Below are 20566 nucleotides of genomic sequence, written 5' to 3' on the forward strand. Positions count from 1 at the left end.
TATTCAATAAATGACTAAAAACCTCTTGTTTTATCTTTCCGTTAACAGTAAAAACGTTAAAATTAAAGTTTTCACTCTAAGCAATTTACTTCCACTATCTCTTTATAATCGTTTGAATAAACTACTATATAAAAACGCTTTAGCTTTTATAAAATTTCTGCCCCGTAGTATTAAGCTGAAACTTTAAACTCGTAGTTAATAGAATCACCAAATATAAGAAAAAAACAAAAACCAATCAAAACGCACACGAAATAAAATGGCATTTTTTGAAAACGAAAGAGTAGGCCATTTACGCTATACTTTTCTCAGGATCTCTCCTTAACTTCGCTGAGTGGAAGGAAGAGAAAGGCCATAAGATTTGAGAGTCGAATTAGAGGAAAAGTTCTTTGCAAATAGTTCAGCCTTATCCTTGGGAGAGGTAATAAGATTAGTCCCATGAATGAGAGAAAAAATGTTAGACTAATTTTAAACTAGAATAATTTAGTTATAATAATTTTCAATATTAGTAATTATTTAGCTAAAATTTATAATAAAAGTAAATATATCTTAATAAAAAATGATCGTTCGGACATTTAAAGGGTTTTAATAATTTTGCCCATGTCTAACATCCGGCCCAATGTACACCCCATTTAATTGACTCAATGTAAGTTTGCATTCTATTAAATGTCTAAATAAGCAGACTTAAAATAAATAAGCTCAATTAAACTTATTAAAATCCAAAATAATTTAGCAAAGATGAAATATTTGAAATATATGGGCAAATAAAAACGAGTCTAGAAAGACTAAGAAATCAGACAACTTTTATTTTCATTTCTAGTTTTGATGTAAAACATTTCAAATTAATTCTTCCTTTTACCAAATTCAACTCTTATTATCAGACTCCAAGTTGATGATCCAATTTACTGACAATCACATTCGTACCTTCATGCTTTTAACCTTTGGTCCTCTTTTTTTAGCATCTCTTTTACTCATTATCTCCTAAACAGTAGAAAGAAAAAAAAACATGATGAATTATTATAAAAAATAATCAGACGCCGTTAAAAATATGTTCATTAAGTACTCTTTGATATAGAAAAACTTTAAAATCATTTAAAGACCAGAACACATATTATTTATCAAACACACATATTATTTACGAAAAAGCCCCACATATTATTTATCAAAAATTACCAAACTAGAGAAATTTCAAAAAGCGGACTTGATTACATATATTTATTAGGGTGTTTCTAAAAACAACCTTTTTTTAAACAGATGTTCTTCAACCCTTAAGTGTGTTCAAAATAATAAAAAAATACTGGATTTAAAACTTTTTCATTTAATAAATAAATATTTAGGGGTTGCACAAGACTCTCAAACATCAGAAGGGTCCCTAACATTATCCAAAAAAAAAAAGTCTTTCAAAAGCAAGTCAGGTTGGGTCTCAAATAAAGCGAAATCATATAAAAATTTCAAAAAGATGAATCATTTTATAAATAAATTACTATTTTAGATTTAAGTGAATAAAAAGTGATATTTTTTAACTAAAAGCGAGAAAAGGGAATTTAACAAAATTTTTTTCTTAGAATTTATTTCTTTTTGATGTTTTTTATTAAATGATTTATAATTTTTAAATTTTTATATAATTTCGTTTTATTTGAGACCCAACACAACATACTTTTGAAAAACTATTTTTGAATATTATTAGGAAACCATCTTTGAAACCCTATACAGGCTCAGAATTGGCAGAAATATGCGCAATCTGATTTGCTGATTTCGAAAAAAAGGCAAATGCGTTTTTGTTGAAAAATATAATTAAAATCAAAACAAGCAGATTTTAAAAATAATTTTCGAAGAAATGATAAACTAAGATTATCAATACAAGTCTTGTTTTACTATCAACACAGGAAATTCATTTTATTTTAGTACTCTTCAGAGCATTTAAAAGGTATCAAAACCTATTTGTACAAGAGAATTTTCACTCGTAAAAATCTCAAAATTTTTCAATAAAGTTTATCTTGATGATGGAGATTTTATCTGTTGTTAATTTAAAGAAATAGAAAAAAAAAATGAATGTGTTAAAGTAAATTCGAAAGGATCTATAAATATGTTTCTCGTAAAATATAATGTGTTTGGCCCTAAAGCATACTCAAATACAAAGTTTATATACAGTTGTACGAGACTACTAGTGAAGTACTTTTGCATACAAAGATTATATGCAGTTTTACTAGACTACTGGTGAAGAAGTTTATTTATAAATTGATTTATGTTATTTATAAAGAGTTGAATATTAGAGTTTTCAAAAAAAAAATTTATACTGTTTGCAAAACTAGGTTACCTGTTCCTTGTCAATATATGAACTCTGAGGAGATTAAAACATTGACCTCGATAAAAGAGATAAAACATTGTTCTTAAACCATTAAATACTTTTTAAAGATTTAAAATTTTTTTAGCAGGCTACAATAACTTATATCTAAAAGATGACAATTGGATATTAATACTTTATTTGAAAATTTAACAAAAGAAGTGAAATTTATGTTCGTCTACTAAACAGTAATTTTTTACAGTAAATTTTACAGTTACATATAAATACTGACATTACAAGCAAGAAAAAGTATTGAAGCTAACCAAATAAAAGTGGATTATGGCATCAAAAAAATGCAATAATAATTGTGGCATTTTTTTGTATTGTAATAATTGAAAAAAAAATTTAAAAACCAAATTACACGCCCAATACAAACTTTATATGCAGTTGTACCAGACTACTGGTAAAGTAAAAATATAAAATATGCAAAGAGTAAATTTTAAGCTCGAGCAGAGGTTGTTCTAAGCTCGTTTCTGCATATTTATACCGACTTGTTAATAATAAAGAGTTAAAAATTTAAGTTTTTGCTAAAAGAAAATTTTTACAGATGTTTTACTGAACTAGCTTACATGCTCCACGTAAATCTATGAACTCTGAAGAAGTTGCTTTTTAACCTAAATTTTGAGAAGGCACACATCAAATTTTTCATTACTTAACTCTAACAAAACATCACCCTTAAACCTTTAAACACTTTGTGAAAATTTAAAAAAAGTTTGGCAAGATGTTTTAACTCATGTATAAATAGGATGACAATTGGATATTATTTATCTATTAGAAAATTTTACAAAAAAAGTGATATTTATTTGTTTTTCTACTAAACAGTTCTTTTGTACAGTTACATATAAGCTTTGATATTACAATCTAGCAAAGAGTATTGAAGTAAAAAAATGTAACCAAATGGAGGTGAATTATGGCAATTGATGTAATTAAAAAAACATGCTTTTACATTTAAAGAAGTTTTGAAAAAAAAATTATCGATATTACTTCAAAATAAAACATAACATATCTCTGTTTTTATATTATTATACAAGAGGTATTCACAGAAATTCAAAAAAAGCACACTTGATTTTATTGATTATACCAAAAATTACATAATGAAACTATTTATAAACTTTGGAAATACGGAATACATTTTATTCAAGTTTTTTTTTTTTTTTTTAGGAGTATTTAATGTAAAATAAACTAATAGTATAATAAATGTAAAAGTTATCAAAATTTGTTGCTTTATTTAGTATTATTTACAGTTGTTATTTAAGGGTAAACATTTTTTTACCAAATATAGAATACAATAATCAATATTTTGTTCAAGTTAACAGCTATATATCAACAAACATGTGCAATACAAAAATGTATTGACTTTTTAAATTGAAAGAAACAACGATGTGAATTTGTATGTAATTTGTATGCAATTTTTCTTGTTTCTGCCTTTTTACACTTAGTTATTCATAAAGGTATGGTAAGTTAAGAGTTATTCCTTTTGGTAATCAATTTACTTTATCAAAACACACTTGTGGATATCAGGTTATAGGCATTTTCTTATTGTTTATTATGCTACAATGGTTTGTAATGTTTTTTTATCATACATTACCTAAGGCAATCTAAACCAGCTCTTGCTTACAATTGCTTTTAATTTGAGTATGTTGCAAATTACCCGGGCTAGCTATAACAACCAATAAGCTATATTCTCAACTTAAACATTTTCGCTTAAATTGTTTTAGTAATGTATATAATTTAAATTTGGGAGTAATAAGTGTAAAGTTCTGAAAAAAATTTTTTTAAATATTTTTCTAGCTAAATGATAGGATTAATGGGAAAAAAATTATACCTAAGCAAATTTAAAACTAATAATAAAAATTATATTACTATGTAAACTTAAAAACTGTTTTAAAAATCTATCGTATAAGAATCACAGCATAGTCAAGTTTTACCATCTGGTTAATAGTTTGTTACAATGGTTGTCTTTTTTATGTCTTAGAGTTAAAAAAATCATTAGGAAAACAAACTACTTTTTTTTAAATCTTTATTTTTAAATAAAATATTATGAAAATTAAAAAAATATTATGAAAATGAGTTTTGAAGTTTTGTAATAAAGGAAGTACATTGTACAAAATTTGAAAAATTATTTTTTGTTATTATTATTTTATTTTTTATGCAATTATTCAATTTCACTTTTATTATTCAAAATGCTTTTTGACATTTGTTTTAATACACGTTAAAGCCTCTTTTTCAAAATCAGCCAACCAGATTGCGCATATCTCTGCCTATTCTGAGCCTGTATAGGGTTTCAAAATATGCGAACTGTCTGATGGTTTTTTTTTATAAAGGTCTTGTGCAACCCTTGAAAATATTTTTTATTCAAAAAATTTTTAAATCCAGCATTATTTTATTATATAGAACACATTATATATATATATATATATATATATATATATATATATATATATATATATATATATATATATATAAATTAGCAAAAACACTTATCTTATTTTACTAATTTACTAATTTATTATTGCTCTGTTCTTTTAGAACATTGAGCACTCTGTTTGTAGAATACACTAACATAATTTATATTTTATTTATTATAATTAAATAAAAAATTCTATTATGGATTAACTCTTTATTTTTAAATTGATTTTCTACAATATTTAAATATTGTAGTAAAATCAATTTAAAAATCAATTTAATACAAGCAAATATTTGTATAACAATATTTTAAACATTTTTTATATATGCTATTATATATTATTACATATTCACAAAATGTAATATTTTTATGTATAGGCATTTTTATTACCAAATAAATAAGAAATTCTTAGCTTGCCCTTTTTCTTATTTTTATATCACTCATTATAAATAACTTTTTTATTTATTTCTTGTTTTTATACCACTCATTGTAAATTATCTCTTTTATTTTTTTCTTCTCTTAATACCACACAATGTAAATTATCTCTTTAAGTTTTTTCTTGTTTTTATATCACTCATTGAATATTACCTCTTTTACTCTTTTTCTTGCCAGTATAATATATTAGTATATGCCAGTATAATATATATTCATTGTGTGGTATAAAAATACCACACAATGTAAAGAGATAATTTACAATTAGTGATATATAAAAAAAGAAGTAAAAAAGACAATTTTTTTACTTTTTTTTATTTTTCAATTTTTTTCTTTTTTTCTAATTTTCAATCACTGATTGAAAATTATCTCTTAACTTTTTTTCTTGTTTTTATACCACAGATCTTTTTAAAACTTTGTTTTGTGTTGAAAAAAAGTTCAATCTTAATAGGTTGTTTTCAATTTAATAAGTAAGTTTTCAATTTAATAAAAAAAATTTAATTGCTTATAATTTAATAAGAAGGTATTTTGGAACATAGCTTCCAAAAGAAAAGAAAGTATTTTGGTTTTATTTATTGCTTTTGGTAAAAATATTTTTTTTTTGCTTTAAAGTTATTTTTTATGTAAAAAAATAAAGCCTTAAATCCGTTTTTACAAATGAAGACTTTTATCAGTTTATGATATTAAAAGTTTTCATTTGTGAAAATGGATTTACAAAAACAAAATCAGATATTTTTAATATCTGATTTAGTTTGTATTTAAATAAATTATATTACACTTATGGATATCTTTTGCAAATACTAAAAAAATAAATAAACTTAAATAAAAAAAATAAACTTAGATAAAAAAAACATATTGTTTATCAATCAATTTATGTGATTTTATGTGTAATATTAGGAGTTAAATAAAAACTAGTTTACCTCCATACGCTTCTGTTTTTCAGGATCTTCTTCTGCCATCAAACGTTCTTTTTCTAAACGCAATTTTTCTTCACGACGAGCCTGAGAGGCCTGAAAAGAGGTTTGATAATAGTGAAACAAGGTGAATAACATTAGTGAAAGTTTTTTTTTTTTCAGAGAAAATCTAACTTCATTGTAAAAAAAAAAAGAAAGGAAAAAAAAGTAAAATCAAGAGAAATCTCTCTCTCAAAAAAAAAAAAAAAACTTAAAGTTTACTTCTTGACGTTGAGAATGTTGTTGCTTTAGAAAGTTCTGCTCAACTTCTCTCCTTTTCTTATCACTTTTTAAACGAGCCTGTCAAGAAACACATTAATTTGAAGAAAGTAAACAAAAACCTTTTTGTTGATTAAACAAACATCTAAAACTGACTTGTTGTGACAACCTAAACCCTTTAACTCTATCTATCATTAGCAAAACCATTTTGACTAGCCCTTCAGTAGCAGCCATATCTTCTGAGCGTGTCCTACCATTACCGGGAACTAAAGCAAAAATAATTACCAAACAAGTCTTTTTTTTTTTTACAACATAATTTTTTTTTCAAATTATTTTAAAATAATAAAAAATAAATTATTTTAGATTAATGCAAAATAAATTATTTAAAATAAAAGATGAAAAGTCTTCAACATATAAATTTAACAAATATGAAGTGTATTTTGAAGAGAAATAATAATTTGCAGAAAAAAAGTTTAATTGTTTCGAAAGAATGTTAATGATTTTATTGCTTTAAAAAGTTAGGGTCATATTGTTCCAGACTCAGACATATCAAAGAAAACTATTTTTCTAGATTATTGAAAAAAAAAAAATGTTAAGGTGAGCTTACACCAATGCAAATTGATTTAAATTGAGGTAGGTTTGACTCATCATAACATTATGCATACATTATACAGCATGTATAATATGTGCGTATACAGCATGCAAGAAAGCACCTTAAAACCAAGGAATGAACAAAACCATTTATGTATCCTCACTTGAGAAAAAAACAATCAATTTTAGTAGCTTTCTCCATTTTGTAGATTGAATTCTGTGAGGAAACAAGAAGTAAAAGAAGTCAATACAATGGCGTAAGTAAAAGAATAAAAGAAATTAAGAAGTGACGCAACCATAAAATTACTGGTTGACTGTGCTCAACTTATTTCTCCATTAAAAGCAATAAGGGTAAAATCCTTGTTTTTTTCTTTTCTTTTCACCTCTTCACTTCCAACTAGGCTGCAAGCAACAACTATTAGAGTTGGAAGTTACTTGAAGAAAACAGATGAAGTTTATAGAGCAAGATAAAGGTTAACAGACGACTTAAAAAATGCAAATTAAATGAATCAGGAAAACAAGACGAAGGAAGCAATTTCCAAAGACCTGATGCTTGAGGAAAAAACTAAATGAATAAGAATTTTTGGAACACTTTGGAACAGTCACAGTAAAAGGATGAGACTTGAAAGAATGAAGTAACACGAGAATGAATTTTAATAGATAGCACAAGAGACACTATCTCATTAGAGCAGTGCCCATTATAGTATTTTTAAAAAAGAGAAAAAAAAGCAACATGATGATGTGATAATGGTTGGAAGTTGGCTGCAAGAGCAGATCCAACTATGTTTACAATGCGTTTTTGCACCTTGTCTATAAGAGAAAGAGCATCATTGGAAGATCCGCTGCAGATATGGGAACAATAAAAAAATTTTTTGGATTTTTTATTGATGCTTTTTAAATGCAGAACTCAGTATTTCAAGTTAATAAAAAAAAAAAAAAAAAAAAAAAAATTGTTAATTAAAAATATTTTGACCAATCATACTTTTAAATTCAAATATGAGTACTTTCTTGGGCTTCTTTAGCTTGGCAGTCCCTTCTTCATCACTAAAAATGAATTAAAATAAAAAAATATTTTTAACAAACAATTATTAATAATAATTAAACACTTTATTTACCCATCTTCTTTTTTCTGACCAACAAACTGATCCGAAAAATGTAGCGATTCAAAACAACTTTCGTACTTTTTTATAACATTGCAAACCTTAAAACCAATAAATCAATTTAATTTTAAAAGATAAGAAGTTTTTTAAGATTAAAAACTGATCGTTTTAATATTACCTGTGTGCTTAGAACAAAATCACTGACTTCACCAGATTCACTAAGTATAGAGAAATTTGGAAGTTCATATCGGTCTGCAGATTTTTTTTCTCCACAAAAGAAAGCCTTAAATATAATACAGATTACAATAACTATCTAAATATTAAAAATAAATTTTTGATATCCTTTCGATATGAAATTTTGATATTTGAATATAGGTAAAAGATGTATAGTATATTTTTTTACTAAAGTAAAAGTTGGTCTAAAATATTTTTTAACTAACTATTAAAATATTTATTTCAATATATATTCCATTAAAACAACAAAAAAAAAACCCATTAAAAATACCACAAATAAGTAGCCTCCTCGTCTGTAGTGGCCTTCTCGGTCTTGAGGAGGTAAATTAACAAAAACCAAAAAAATGTTATTTAGGATGATTCTAAAGTTAGCTTAATTTTCCGACCAGAGTGTCTGCTTGGGCAAAGTAATAATTGTTAAAAACACATATTATCAGTTTTATATTACTGATAGTAAAAAATATATCTCCTCATATCAGGTTTTATTATCAGGTTTATAAACACTTTATTTACTAGAATGTCCTGTATAAGGACCATTTAATTACCAGATTTTCATAACTTTCTTGACATAACTTACTGGTTCTTATCTATTAAGGCAGATCAAAATTAAAAGTAAAAAAAAATTTTTTACTTCTAATTTTGTCAAGTGTTAACTTTTTTACATTTTTTTAATAATAATTAGAACAACATATTTAGCTATTACAAAAATATTTAACTGCATTTTTATATATAATTAATTTTCTCATAAAACCATTTCATATTAGATAATACTATATAGATCTTATGATAATATGGCTATATAATTGTAATTCTAAAACTCTTACTAAATCTTGTAAATCCTTGTGATATTTTGAGGCTTGTTTTTTCGGAAGCAAGGAAAACACAAAATTATCCATGTCTTCATCATCCATATATACTGTAATTTTGACAATTTCAGGTCGCGGTCGCATCATCTGTGAAATGATACTAACAATATCATGTCGCTTGAGCAATCTCAACTCAACAAGCATACCTTCGCAATACTGTCGACCAGTACACCAAAGCGTATAAACACTTTCACTCTCTTTAACCAAAACACCACTTTGAGGTTCTTTACTCATCCCATCATCTCCAACAATGCTAAAATGTTGCTCTAGCAGAGGTTTGTGAGCTTTAAACCTATATCAACAAAAAGTTTAAAAAAAAAAAAAAACGCATAATAATTGAAGAAATTTTAAATCATGATCAATAAATATTCTAAACAATCATAAAAAATAATAGAAAAAAAAAGCATCATCATCATCATTAAACAAATTTCTTTATAGAAACTCTTGCAGAAATTTTTACGGAAGATTCCTATTTCATCATGGTTGACAATAATGTTATAGTTTTTGCATCAATAGTTTGGAAATTTTTTAGATAACATTCTTAGCATCAAAATAAATTTGAAATATAAGAGTTTTTTAAAAATAGCGCATAAAATGCGATGTTTGTGTCGTGTTTCTATATTTGTTGTTATCAAGTTTAAATTTACTAAGAATCAGTTTAATTTTTATTTAATTATGCAATAATCTTAAAAAACTAGGAAAGTAGTTTACTCGTTCCACTAATACAAAAAATCCGCTACTTTTGAAAAAAGGGAAAAAATATTTGGTACTTTTTCTAATGTGTATTTGTAACTATTTTGAAAAGAAAATGTTTTGTTACAAAAATTATTCCATTTTAAATTGATGCAAAAATTTACACGCTTGTGCAAAATAAATTACAAATGTTTTATTTTGTGAAACATAGTTTTTCCAAAATATTTTTGTATTTTCTTTAATGCTATGATGTTATTTTGTCAATTCATCTCATGAGGGTTTTGTTATAGCAATTTCTAATAAACCTATGGTATAGAAACACTGCAAAAATGTCAAATTTCTATACAAATTTTCAAAAAAGAAACAAATAACGACAAATCATCTGCTTTATTGACAAATCCAATTGATTAAAATCTTTATATAAAATTAAATGTTACTTCTATTAAAATTTCGAAAAAAACAATTATTTCACACATGCCAAGTAAATAGGATTGAGTGATATATCCTCTTTATTGTCACTAGTATAGATTCTTTACAAAAATGTTGTGTTTCTACACCAAAACTTTTTAGATGGAGTGTTTCTAGAATAATACTCAAATAAAAAGATTTTGTGTAATCTAGTAAATGAATATTTTTTCTTTTCTTAATTATAATATGTTCTTTGTAAATTAAATAAGCAAACTTTATTGTTTCATTGTAATTGTCACAATGCGGCATTGATTAAACTGTATAGGCATCTTTATCATCTGTATAGAAATCATACTCTCTAGTAATGTTTCTATACAAAAAAATCCTGTTTACTCAGTTTATCAGCATATTCATCATATTGCAGGAAGAGTTTTACTCTTTAAATAAATTTTTTTCTAATACAAAATAAAAAGATATCTTTTATTAATGTATGAAATCTTTCACCTTTTTTTTTTGTTTTTTGTTTTTTTGTTATTCACCTCCTCAAGGCCGAGAAGGCCACTACAGATGAGGAGGCTACTTAATAGTGGTTTTAACCCTCTCTCAACTCTATAACTCTGAAACACGAACCTTAGGGAACAAGGCCGCTGCGCGGAGAAACAAGTTGAGGGCGGTACTACCAGGGACGTGGTGGGGATCGAACTCGGAACCTCTCGCCTATGAAGCGAGCGCTTTACCACTACACCACTACCTATTTAACTATAAATTTATTTAACAGCATTATAAATTAGTTTACAATTCTCATCATTTGTATAGAATTCCTACCTTCTAACACCCACACATAAACATTTATTTTGTATCATTCATCATTTTCATGTTTCTCATTAAGGGTTTAGTATGCTTTCCTCTTTTTTTCCTGTAAATGATTCTACACACATGTTTTTGCAAACTAAGTATTTTTTAAAGTTTTGTTGGTTGTGTACTACTCCATGTAATATTAGCATAGTTAATGAAATAATGAATTAAAGAAAAGTATTTTAACTTTAGACAAACTGTATTTACATATAGACAAACTCGGCACATCAGACCAATGGTTTTACTAACTTTTGTAAAACCATTGATCTTTTAACTAATTATTATGAACAAGTATTCCTAAAAACTTCATATAGTCTTGCTTTTTTATTTGTATGTTATTTAAAAATAGATCTTGTAATTTAAGGGGAAGATTTTCTTCTGGCATTTTTTAAGAAATAAGGTCTACTTTGTTTTTAATGTGTAATGAGAGTTTATTTGCCATAAACCAGTCATTTGTCTTATTTAATTCAAAATTCATGTCTGCATAAAGTTGTGCCATCTACAAATATAATTGAGTTTAACTTTACTGATGCATTATTTAAGTCATTTGCATAAACTAAGAAAAAGAGAGGACCATGTATCGATCCTTATAGTATTCCACACGGGATTTTAAGTATTCCGTATTTTTTTATTTAGAACATATTATTTTCTATCCGTGAAGTAACTTTTAATCCAATAGTAGACCTTATTGGTTACTCCATAATGCTTAACTTTTCTAACAAAATACAATGATCAATAGTGTCAAAAACTTTTAAGAGATCAATAAATATACCTAAAGTAAATTTGTTTTTGTTAAAGCCATTATTTATTTGATCTACTAATTCAATACAAGCATACTTAGTCGAATGATTTTTCTGAAATCCAAATTGTTTTGAATAACAGAAATTGTTTTAAGTAAAATGATCAAAGATTCTATTATAAATTATAGGTTCAAATATTTTTAAAAATACACAAAGCACTGATATAGGCCTGTAGTTGAAAATGTTAGAATGATCATCATTTTTATAAATTGGAAATACTTTTTCTAATTTTAGTACATCAGGAAATGCCCCTTGATCTAAAGAAGTTTTTGCTATATAAAACAAGGGTTTACTAATACTTTTTATTTGCAATAAGTATATTCTTGGGTATATCATCAAATCCGGATGATTTATTTATTTTTAAAGAGGGAAAAGTTGTTTCAAAATCTTTTAATGTTAAGTCAAAATCATGCAATGTTGTGTCACCTGATGGCTTTAGATTTTAAAAGAATTATAAGTTGGTGACAAGGTTGGTGTAATTTTGTTAGCAAGATGAAGTTCAGCGTTTGTAATAGTTATTCAACTCCTCAGATATTTGTTTAGGACATAATATATCAGTATTTTTAAAACTGATTCTTTTTACTAATGGTTATATTCATTCGTTTTGGTATGACTAAAGTACCAAAAACTATAAAACACAAAAAACCATTTTCATCACCTGTTCTCTAAACCATTCACTAATATTCGTGGCCTTTAAAGAAAATTTTCTTTTGTTGAGTCTTAAATCTTGCAATGTTCACCAGATCTACTTCCTCTTTGTGAGATTAATTTGAGTTCAGCTGTCTCATTTTGTGATCTTAGTAATAATGGTTACCTTCCTTTAATATGTAAAGACTCCAATAGTTACATGCTTGGTCTGGGTATTTACACTCTTAAGAATTCACCCATTTTTTAGGAAACTAGGTTTGAATCCACAGACTATTCTTTTATGTGCTTTTGTTTAGCACCACTTCACTCTATCACCTTTATCTTTGTTCTATATTGCTCTCCTTCATTTCAAGACTGCACTCTTTTTGATGTTATTTCTGATCATATTAACCAAGCCCTCTCACATTATCCATCAGCTAATATTGTTGTTGTCTGTGACTTTAATGCTCATCACACTGAATGGTTTGGCTCCAGTGTCAGTGACTCTGCAGGCATTAAGGCCCACAACTTTTGCCTTTCTCAATTTCTAAGTCAAATAGTCAATTTTCCCAACTCGCTTTCCAGACAACCTGAATCATTTACCTTCTCTACTCGACTTATGTTTTGGTTCTGATCCTAAGATGCTTCTGATCACACTTCTAGTCACCCATAGGTGGTTCTTATCAGGGTTTGATCTCTCTAAAACTATTATCTCATTCTTCTTCTTCATCAGAATCCCCCTATCATTGTAGCTCTTACAATTACCTTAAAGCTGATTGGGACTCTTTCCGTGATTTTCTCCACGATGACCCTTGGGTCTTTGATTTTCTTCACGATGAAAATCGTAGCTGAAATCTTTAATTCTCTCTCAATGATTCGAAGTCAAGCCTCACTATTCTTGATGGTTTTCCATACATTGTGCTGCTACAATTTTCAATTGAAACCGCTACGTTCATATCTATCAGCAAAACAATTATCCAGAAAACGCCTGTTTACTATTGCAACAAACCATTGCAAAAAGATTTTGCTCCGTATCAATAATAAGGGGAAATCTGTTATTCCATCTCTCTTGTATGGTTCAGACTTAGTAACCTCACCTAAAGACAAGGCTGAATTGTTTGCTAAGAACTTTTCACTAATATCATCTCTTGATTCCACTAGTTGCGTTCTACCTAATATAGCCGTCAAATAGGTTGATCCATGCTTGACATTCATATCACTCCTGCCTCTGTATCATTAGTAATTTCCTGTTTAGACTCTTCTACAGCTTGTGGCCTGGACAAAATACCTGTTATAGTCTTGCAGTGTTCTCTGGTGGTGCTGTCTATACTTTCAAAATTATTTTACAAGTGCTTATCAGTCTTGTTTTCCAGCCTGCTGGTAAGCATCTGTCATCTCTATTTTCAAAAATTCTGGAAAGCGATCTGACACACCCAACTATTGTCCCATTAGTCTACTTCCTATCATAAGCAAGGTTTTTGAATCTTTAGTTAACAAACACTTAATCTCTCATCTTGAATCTAATAACTTACTTTCTGATCATCAATATGGATTTTGATCTTTTTGTTCTACAGTTGATTTGTTAACTGTAATAACAAATAGATATTATCGTGGATGAGATAAAGGTGGAGAGGTGAAGGCTATTTTTCTTGATATTTCTGAAGCTTTTGATAAAGTTTGGCATGATGGTCTTCTCCATAAGCTTTTTTCTTACAGTGTATTTGGTAACATCTTTAAAATTACTACTAATATTCATTATCATGTTACTCATCATTCGATTAAGTCTTATCATTTTTCTTTCGTTCCTAAGTGCTCCAAAAACTCTTATTCGTCTAGTTTTTTTCCTAGACGAATAAGAGTTTTTGGAGCACTTAGGTCACCAAGGGTCTAAAGTTTAAAGTACACATGAAGAACAACACTTAAGAACTGCATAGTGTCAAGTAAGGTAGTCTGCATGGAGTAATGCTACCATTAATGTTGTTAGGATATTGGTTTCTCCATAGAAAAGGGGTCGAGTGGTGTATTGTTATGGCACCCGAGTTTGTTTAGGTGCCCAAAAAAAAAAAAGCAAGCTAAAAAAAGTACCATAAACCATTTCAATGTGTGCTTTCTTAGCAGCAAAGACAGGCCAGCAAATATTTTTGTCTCGAGATCTATCTTGGCTGATGACGACAACTTGTGACGTTGTATGGTATAAAATGATGATATTGTATGTTAAAACATGTTAGAAGCAACCAGCTGTGCTACCAGCAAATTCTTTGGAGGTTCCTCAAGCATTATTCAATATTGGTGAAAACAAATGTTAACCAAGGCAGTTGTTCTTAAACAAGTCATTAATTAAAGATTTAGACCATTTGGAGACAACGTTAAATGCTGTTAAAATGCTATTAACAGAGCCTTTAAAAAAAAAAAAAATATTTAAAAGTGTTTTTGGCAATATTTAATTTTAGTAATAACTATTAAAAGTAATACCTTTATATTGGCTAATGATTTTTGCCTGAAATTTTTAGGGTATCCTCAGTATGCTACAGAAATTTGGTTAACAGTTGGAATTTTAAATATTCCTGTTAAATTTTTTTAATTAAGAAATTAGTTTTCATGTCAAATCACTTGGTATTTCAAGCAAATTTTCAATAATTCTTGATTAAATTTAAAATACGCCCTTAAACTAAAAACCATTTATGTCACTAAGTTAGACATGAAAATATTTTATCAAATTCAATTTTAAATGCTTTTTCCACCATAGTAGATGTAAAAAAGGAATATTAATGTAAGAAAAATCTTAAATTTGATTATTTAAGATTTTTCTTACATTTATTGAAACTAAAATAAAATAAAAACAGTAACAATATATTGAAAATAAATTTAAAAATTTCAAACTTCAAAATAAAAGTAAAACTTTTTCAAAATAAGACATAGATGTATATAATTTTATACAAATTATCTTTCACATTTACAATTTTAAATTTACTTAAGTATCGTATTTACATATCTATATATATTATCTATTTTCTATAAACAAAAAAATTCGATAAAACCTTTTCTTGACATTAACAAATAAAATTGTCTGTGGGTCAAAACGCAAGAGTTGTTGTTAATTATATATATATATATAATATATATATATATATATATATATATATATATATATATATATATATATATATATACATATATATATATATATATATATATATACATATATATATATATATATATATATATATATATATATACATACATATATATATATAAATATAAATATATATATATATATATATATATATATATATATATATATATATATATATATATATATATATATATATATATATATATATATATATATATATATATAGGTGGAGTGATTTTGGAATCCGAACTATAGTAACCCTGGAGTAAATAGAAATTATCTTTATATATATATATATATATATATATATATATATATATATATATATATATATATATATATATATATATATATATGTATATAAATTATCTTTATATATATATATATATATATATATATATAAATATATATATATATATATATTTATTTATTGATAAATGTTGTATACTGCTGGAAATATAACTCTTGTCTGTTTAAGAGTGATCAATATCTTTTTGAAAAAAATAGATCAAATAATAATATTAAAATATTTTAAATGAGAAAATACAACTTTATAATGGAACTTGAAGTTTCATGCCATTCGGCAATCATCAGCCATATACTTTTACTAAAATAAAAATAGTTATAAAAAATGAATAGTTATAAAAAATCATATTTCTCTCATAAAAATCGCCCATCAAATGGTGCAACTGATTTGCTTCAAAGTGAAATTGTATATAATGTTATGAAAGAGTATGATAGTTTAAATTCAGCACAAGCCATTCTTCTTGATAATACAAATAAATTTTCAGGACCTATAGGAAAGCAAGTTTCTACAGATTTCTTAACCGCAAATGAAGTTTATCAAAATTGATACTCCAGTGGAGATACTAAATATTCCCATTGAAGTAATTAATGATTTAAGCCACAATAAAAGACTTTTATTTGAATATTATCTTGGAATTTTTAAAGGATTTGTCAATTCCATAATTTTTAGAAGAAGAATTGGTCCACTATATAATGCACGATGGTTGACTTTAGCCATTCAAGTCATACTTTTGTATACTTGTACTGAAGCACCAAGTCATGATCATGTTAGGCTTGTGAATTTTATTGTACAAGTGTATGCATATATTTGGTTTCTTATCAAAAGGACTAATAAATTTATGGATTCTCAAAGTATATTTTTTTAAATGACAGAACAGATAAGAAAGCAAGATGAGGAAATACAAAATATTTATTTTAAAATCTAAAAAAAACAATCTATTGTCTATTGTCTGAGAACTTTTTATATTGTATGCTTAAAGATAAAGATTCTAACATAGGAGAATAAGCATTACTTGTCATTAAAAAACTCAGGTCAAGTAAAGATAAAGAATGCCGTGTTACAAATATTGCTAATATTGACATAAACTTTCAAGCAACTTCTTGGACAGAATTAATTGACTTTAAGAAAAGCAGTGAACCGACATCAACAATACGGTTGAATAGCAACAAAATTGATGCACTAATTGCAACTAAAGAAGTTCTGAACTTACCTGAATTTCCTTCTCATGCGCAGAGCATAGAACGCGCTTTCAAATTAGTTACAGAGGCTAGTCACCAAGTATATGGTAGGGAAGCTCATTATAAATATATTTTGACTAAACTAAAATCCAGGGAAATTCAACTATATTTTGAAACTAAAAACAACTTTGTGGTTATTTAATAAATAAATTTGTTATGCAATTAATGTTAATAAAACATCTTTATACGAATGTACTTGCTTTTGCTTTCTTGAATGCGAGGAGTGTGTAATTATAAAAGTGTGTTTAGAATTTAGAACCAATGCATTTATTTATCCTTTATTCATATCTGATAATTATTAATTCTTTACCTTAAGCACCCTTAAGCACTTTCAAGACTTATATAACTGTAATTATCTAAATCCTTTAGCATATAAATATATAAATTCTTCAACTAATCATACTTTAAAAAACTAAAAATGACTTACATAACTAATCTTTGTATATACAGTTTAGTTATATAAGTAATTAAAAGTTCGTTTTTAAAACTTGTATTTTATATAATTGATGTGTGTTAAAATTGGGTAAAACACTAGCTAAAAATACAGCAAATGTCTAAACGACTATATTGCTTATATACCATTATATTAAATAAAACTTTTAAAATTTATTATTAATTTATTTGAACAATTCATAATGAATATATTTATTTGAAAAAATAAACTTTTGAGTAGTTTGATTTTTTTATTAATTGATTATGTAAATTGCAGAAAAACGTGAAAATTAAGAAAAATTGCTTTTCTTTACATTTTTTCAAAGTCGATTTAGCGTGCCATTTTTTATTTTGGATAGCTGAAATTTTTCACGAGCTCATATTTTACCCTGTTAAACTTGCTCCCAGGTTACTAAAGTCGAATTTCCAAAAAATTATGAAAATCACTCCACCCTAAATTATATATAAATACATATATATATATATATATATATATATATATATATATATATATATATATATATATATATATATATATATATATATATATATATATATATATATAGTGTTGACATAGTTTATAAGAGTATATGTTATATTAGTAAGAAAATATCAATTAATATGAATTCTCTTAAAACAATTTAAAATTTATTATTAGAAATTTTCGCTGGATTATGGTTACCAGCATCATCAGCTCGTAAAAACTATACAAAAATTTTTACGGAATCCAAAATTTAGTTTTCACAAACTGCCCATTATCTAAATTAATTCTGCCATGTTAAATTTGATCAAAAAGTGAACAAACCTCTTGAAATACAGTGGTTCCAATGTTCACCTTTACATGGCAGAATTAATTTAGATAACAGGCAGTTAATGAAAACTAAATTTTAGACTCCGTTTTTTACATCTTTATGTAAGCAAGAAAGAAGCCATTCAACTGCTGACATCATTAAATTTTAAACTTTTTCTAATGTAACAAAAAATTTTTTGTAAGGAAAGGAGATATAAAACCGGATTCCACTTGAGACTTTGTATCCCTGCATATAAATTTACATATATATATAGGGGTGCCAGACATCCGGCTTTTACGGAGGAGAATAAAGCATCAAATCTGTAAAAATAAAATTTTTTACTGCGTTCTCTTGTGTAAATGTACACACACAGTACTGTGCAAAAGAAAGTAGCACCTAAGAGAATTTTAATATATTCAAGATAAAATGTCAAACAAAATGAAATTAAAACAAAAATATAGGTACAAACATATTTTTATTAAATTGTGTAATGTTATACAAGTTTTTTTTAAAAACATTTAAATTTATAATTATACATAGAGACTTAATTAATATTTAGTGTGACCACCTTTATTTACAATAACATCTCGGAGTCTTTTATTTATACTTTTGAACAGATTTTCAATGAATGTGATGAGGATATTATACCATTCTTTTTTTAGAACATTCCAAAGCTCATTTACACTCTTTGGCAACCTTTCCATCTTCATTCTGTCTAAGTAGTCCCAAACATGTTTGATTATATTTAAATCATCAACCCTCAGAATTAGGGTCGGCATTCGGCAATGCCGACCTAAATGTGTTTGAGGTCAGCAAAAAATTGCCGAACTCCTTTCTATGTTTTATGGTCACACCTTTGTATCAAATAAATTATTGCCGACCTCATTTTTCCTAATTCCGAGGGTTGAATCAGGGATCTGAGGAGGCCAAGGCATGGTTTGAAGCACTCCCTCCTCTTCCAGATTTGACAAATTATTTTTTAACTAATTTGCAAGTATGTTTGGAATCGTTATCCTGTTGTAGGATAAAATAATCCCCAATCAGTTGTCGTCCAGAAGGCACAGTATGATTATATAAAATATTTTTATACTTTTTACCTGTAAGCTTTTCTGTTATTCTAATATCACCTACCCCTTTTATTGAAATAAAACCCCAAACTTTAATATTCTCTCCACCTCTTTGTGCTCTCTGGCAAACTTTAATCTTTTTTCTTTATTAGCTTTGCGTAGTAAAGGTTTTTTAATAGGTACACAGCCTTTTAATCCAGATTTTATTAAAGATCATTGCACAGTAGATGCATGTACTAAAGTTCCACTAGCTCTTTTAAGATCTTGAACAAGTTATGCACTTACTTTCTTGTGATTTCATAGCGCTGTTATATTTAAAAACTGTTCATCACAAAGGCCTAATTTCTTGGGACATCCAGAATTCTTTTTATCCACTACATCAATAGTTTCATTATACTTTTTAACTATTTTTTGAACTAAGGCTCACAAACAATTCACACGTTTTGGTATTTTAACTTGACTATAGCCCTCTTCATGTAAAATAATGATGCGATTTCTGTCATTTATTGATATCTTTGGGATTTTATTAGTACTGAAATTATATTATTAAGAAAATAATATAATTTAAATATAAAATTATTTTATAACTAAAATAAATAAATATAGCTTTATTTAAAACAAGTTCTTAGTTTAATTTAATAAAGAACTCAATATTATTTACTTATATTTATTTAAATAAACATTTTTTTTTAAATTTCTTAGGTGCTACTTTCTTTTGCACAGTACTGTATATGTATATATATATATATATATATATATATATATATATATATATATATATATATATATATATATATATATATATATATATATATATATATATATATACACACACAACAATAATTATTGTTTACTATAAAATAAAATGGTGAATGCTCTTAAAGGAACAGAGCAATAATAAATAAGTAAAAATAACTCACTAATTTCTATTTAAGACGCTTTTTCCATAAGATCCTTCAGAAACAGATTTTTTTTTGAAGAGTCATTATTGACAAAAATTTGTGTAAAATTAAAATTGATGATATATACATATATTATATATATATATATATATATATATATATATATATAT

The 20566-nt window shown here is 26.1% G+C and overlaps 1 protein-coding gene across 1 annotated transcript in view; it reads right to left on the reverse strand.

The window, feature by feature from the left end:
• Positions 1–790: 790 nt before the first annotated feature.
• Positions 791–20566, reverse strand: part of LOC100208570 (PAT complex subunit CCDC47) — a 44987-nt gene continuing 25211 nt past the window's right edge. The window contains exons 6-13 of the mRNA XM_065810367.1: positions 9102–9435; positions 8222–8326; positions 8059–8144; positions 7926–7987; positions 6509–6618; positions 6356–6433; positions 6101–6190; positions 791–978 (exon numbers count right to left, since the gene is read on the reverse strand). Of these exons, the coding sequence (XP_065666439.1) occupies positions 910–978; positions 6101–6190; positions 6356–6433; positions 6509–6618; positions 7926–7987; positions 8059–8144; positions 8222–8326; positions 9102–9435 (934 nt within the window). The 3' untranslated portion in view covers positions 791–909. The remainder of the gene's footprint in view (positions 979–6100; positions 6191–6355; positions 6434–6508; positions 6619–7925; positions 7988–8058; positions 8145–8221; positions 8327–9101; positions 9436–20566) is intronic.

Source organism: Hydra vulgaris, chromosome 11 (genome assembly GCF_038396675.1).
Source record: "Hydra vulgaris chromosome 11, alternate assembly HydraT2T_AEP".
NCBI lineage: Eukaryota > Metazoa > Cnidaria > Hydrozoa > Anthoathecata > Hydridae > Hydra > Hydra vulgaris.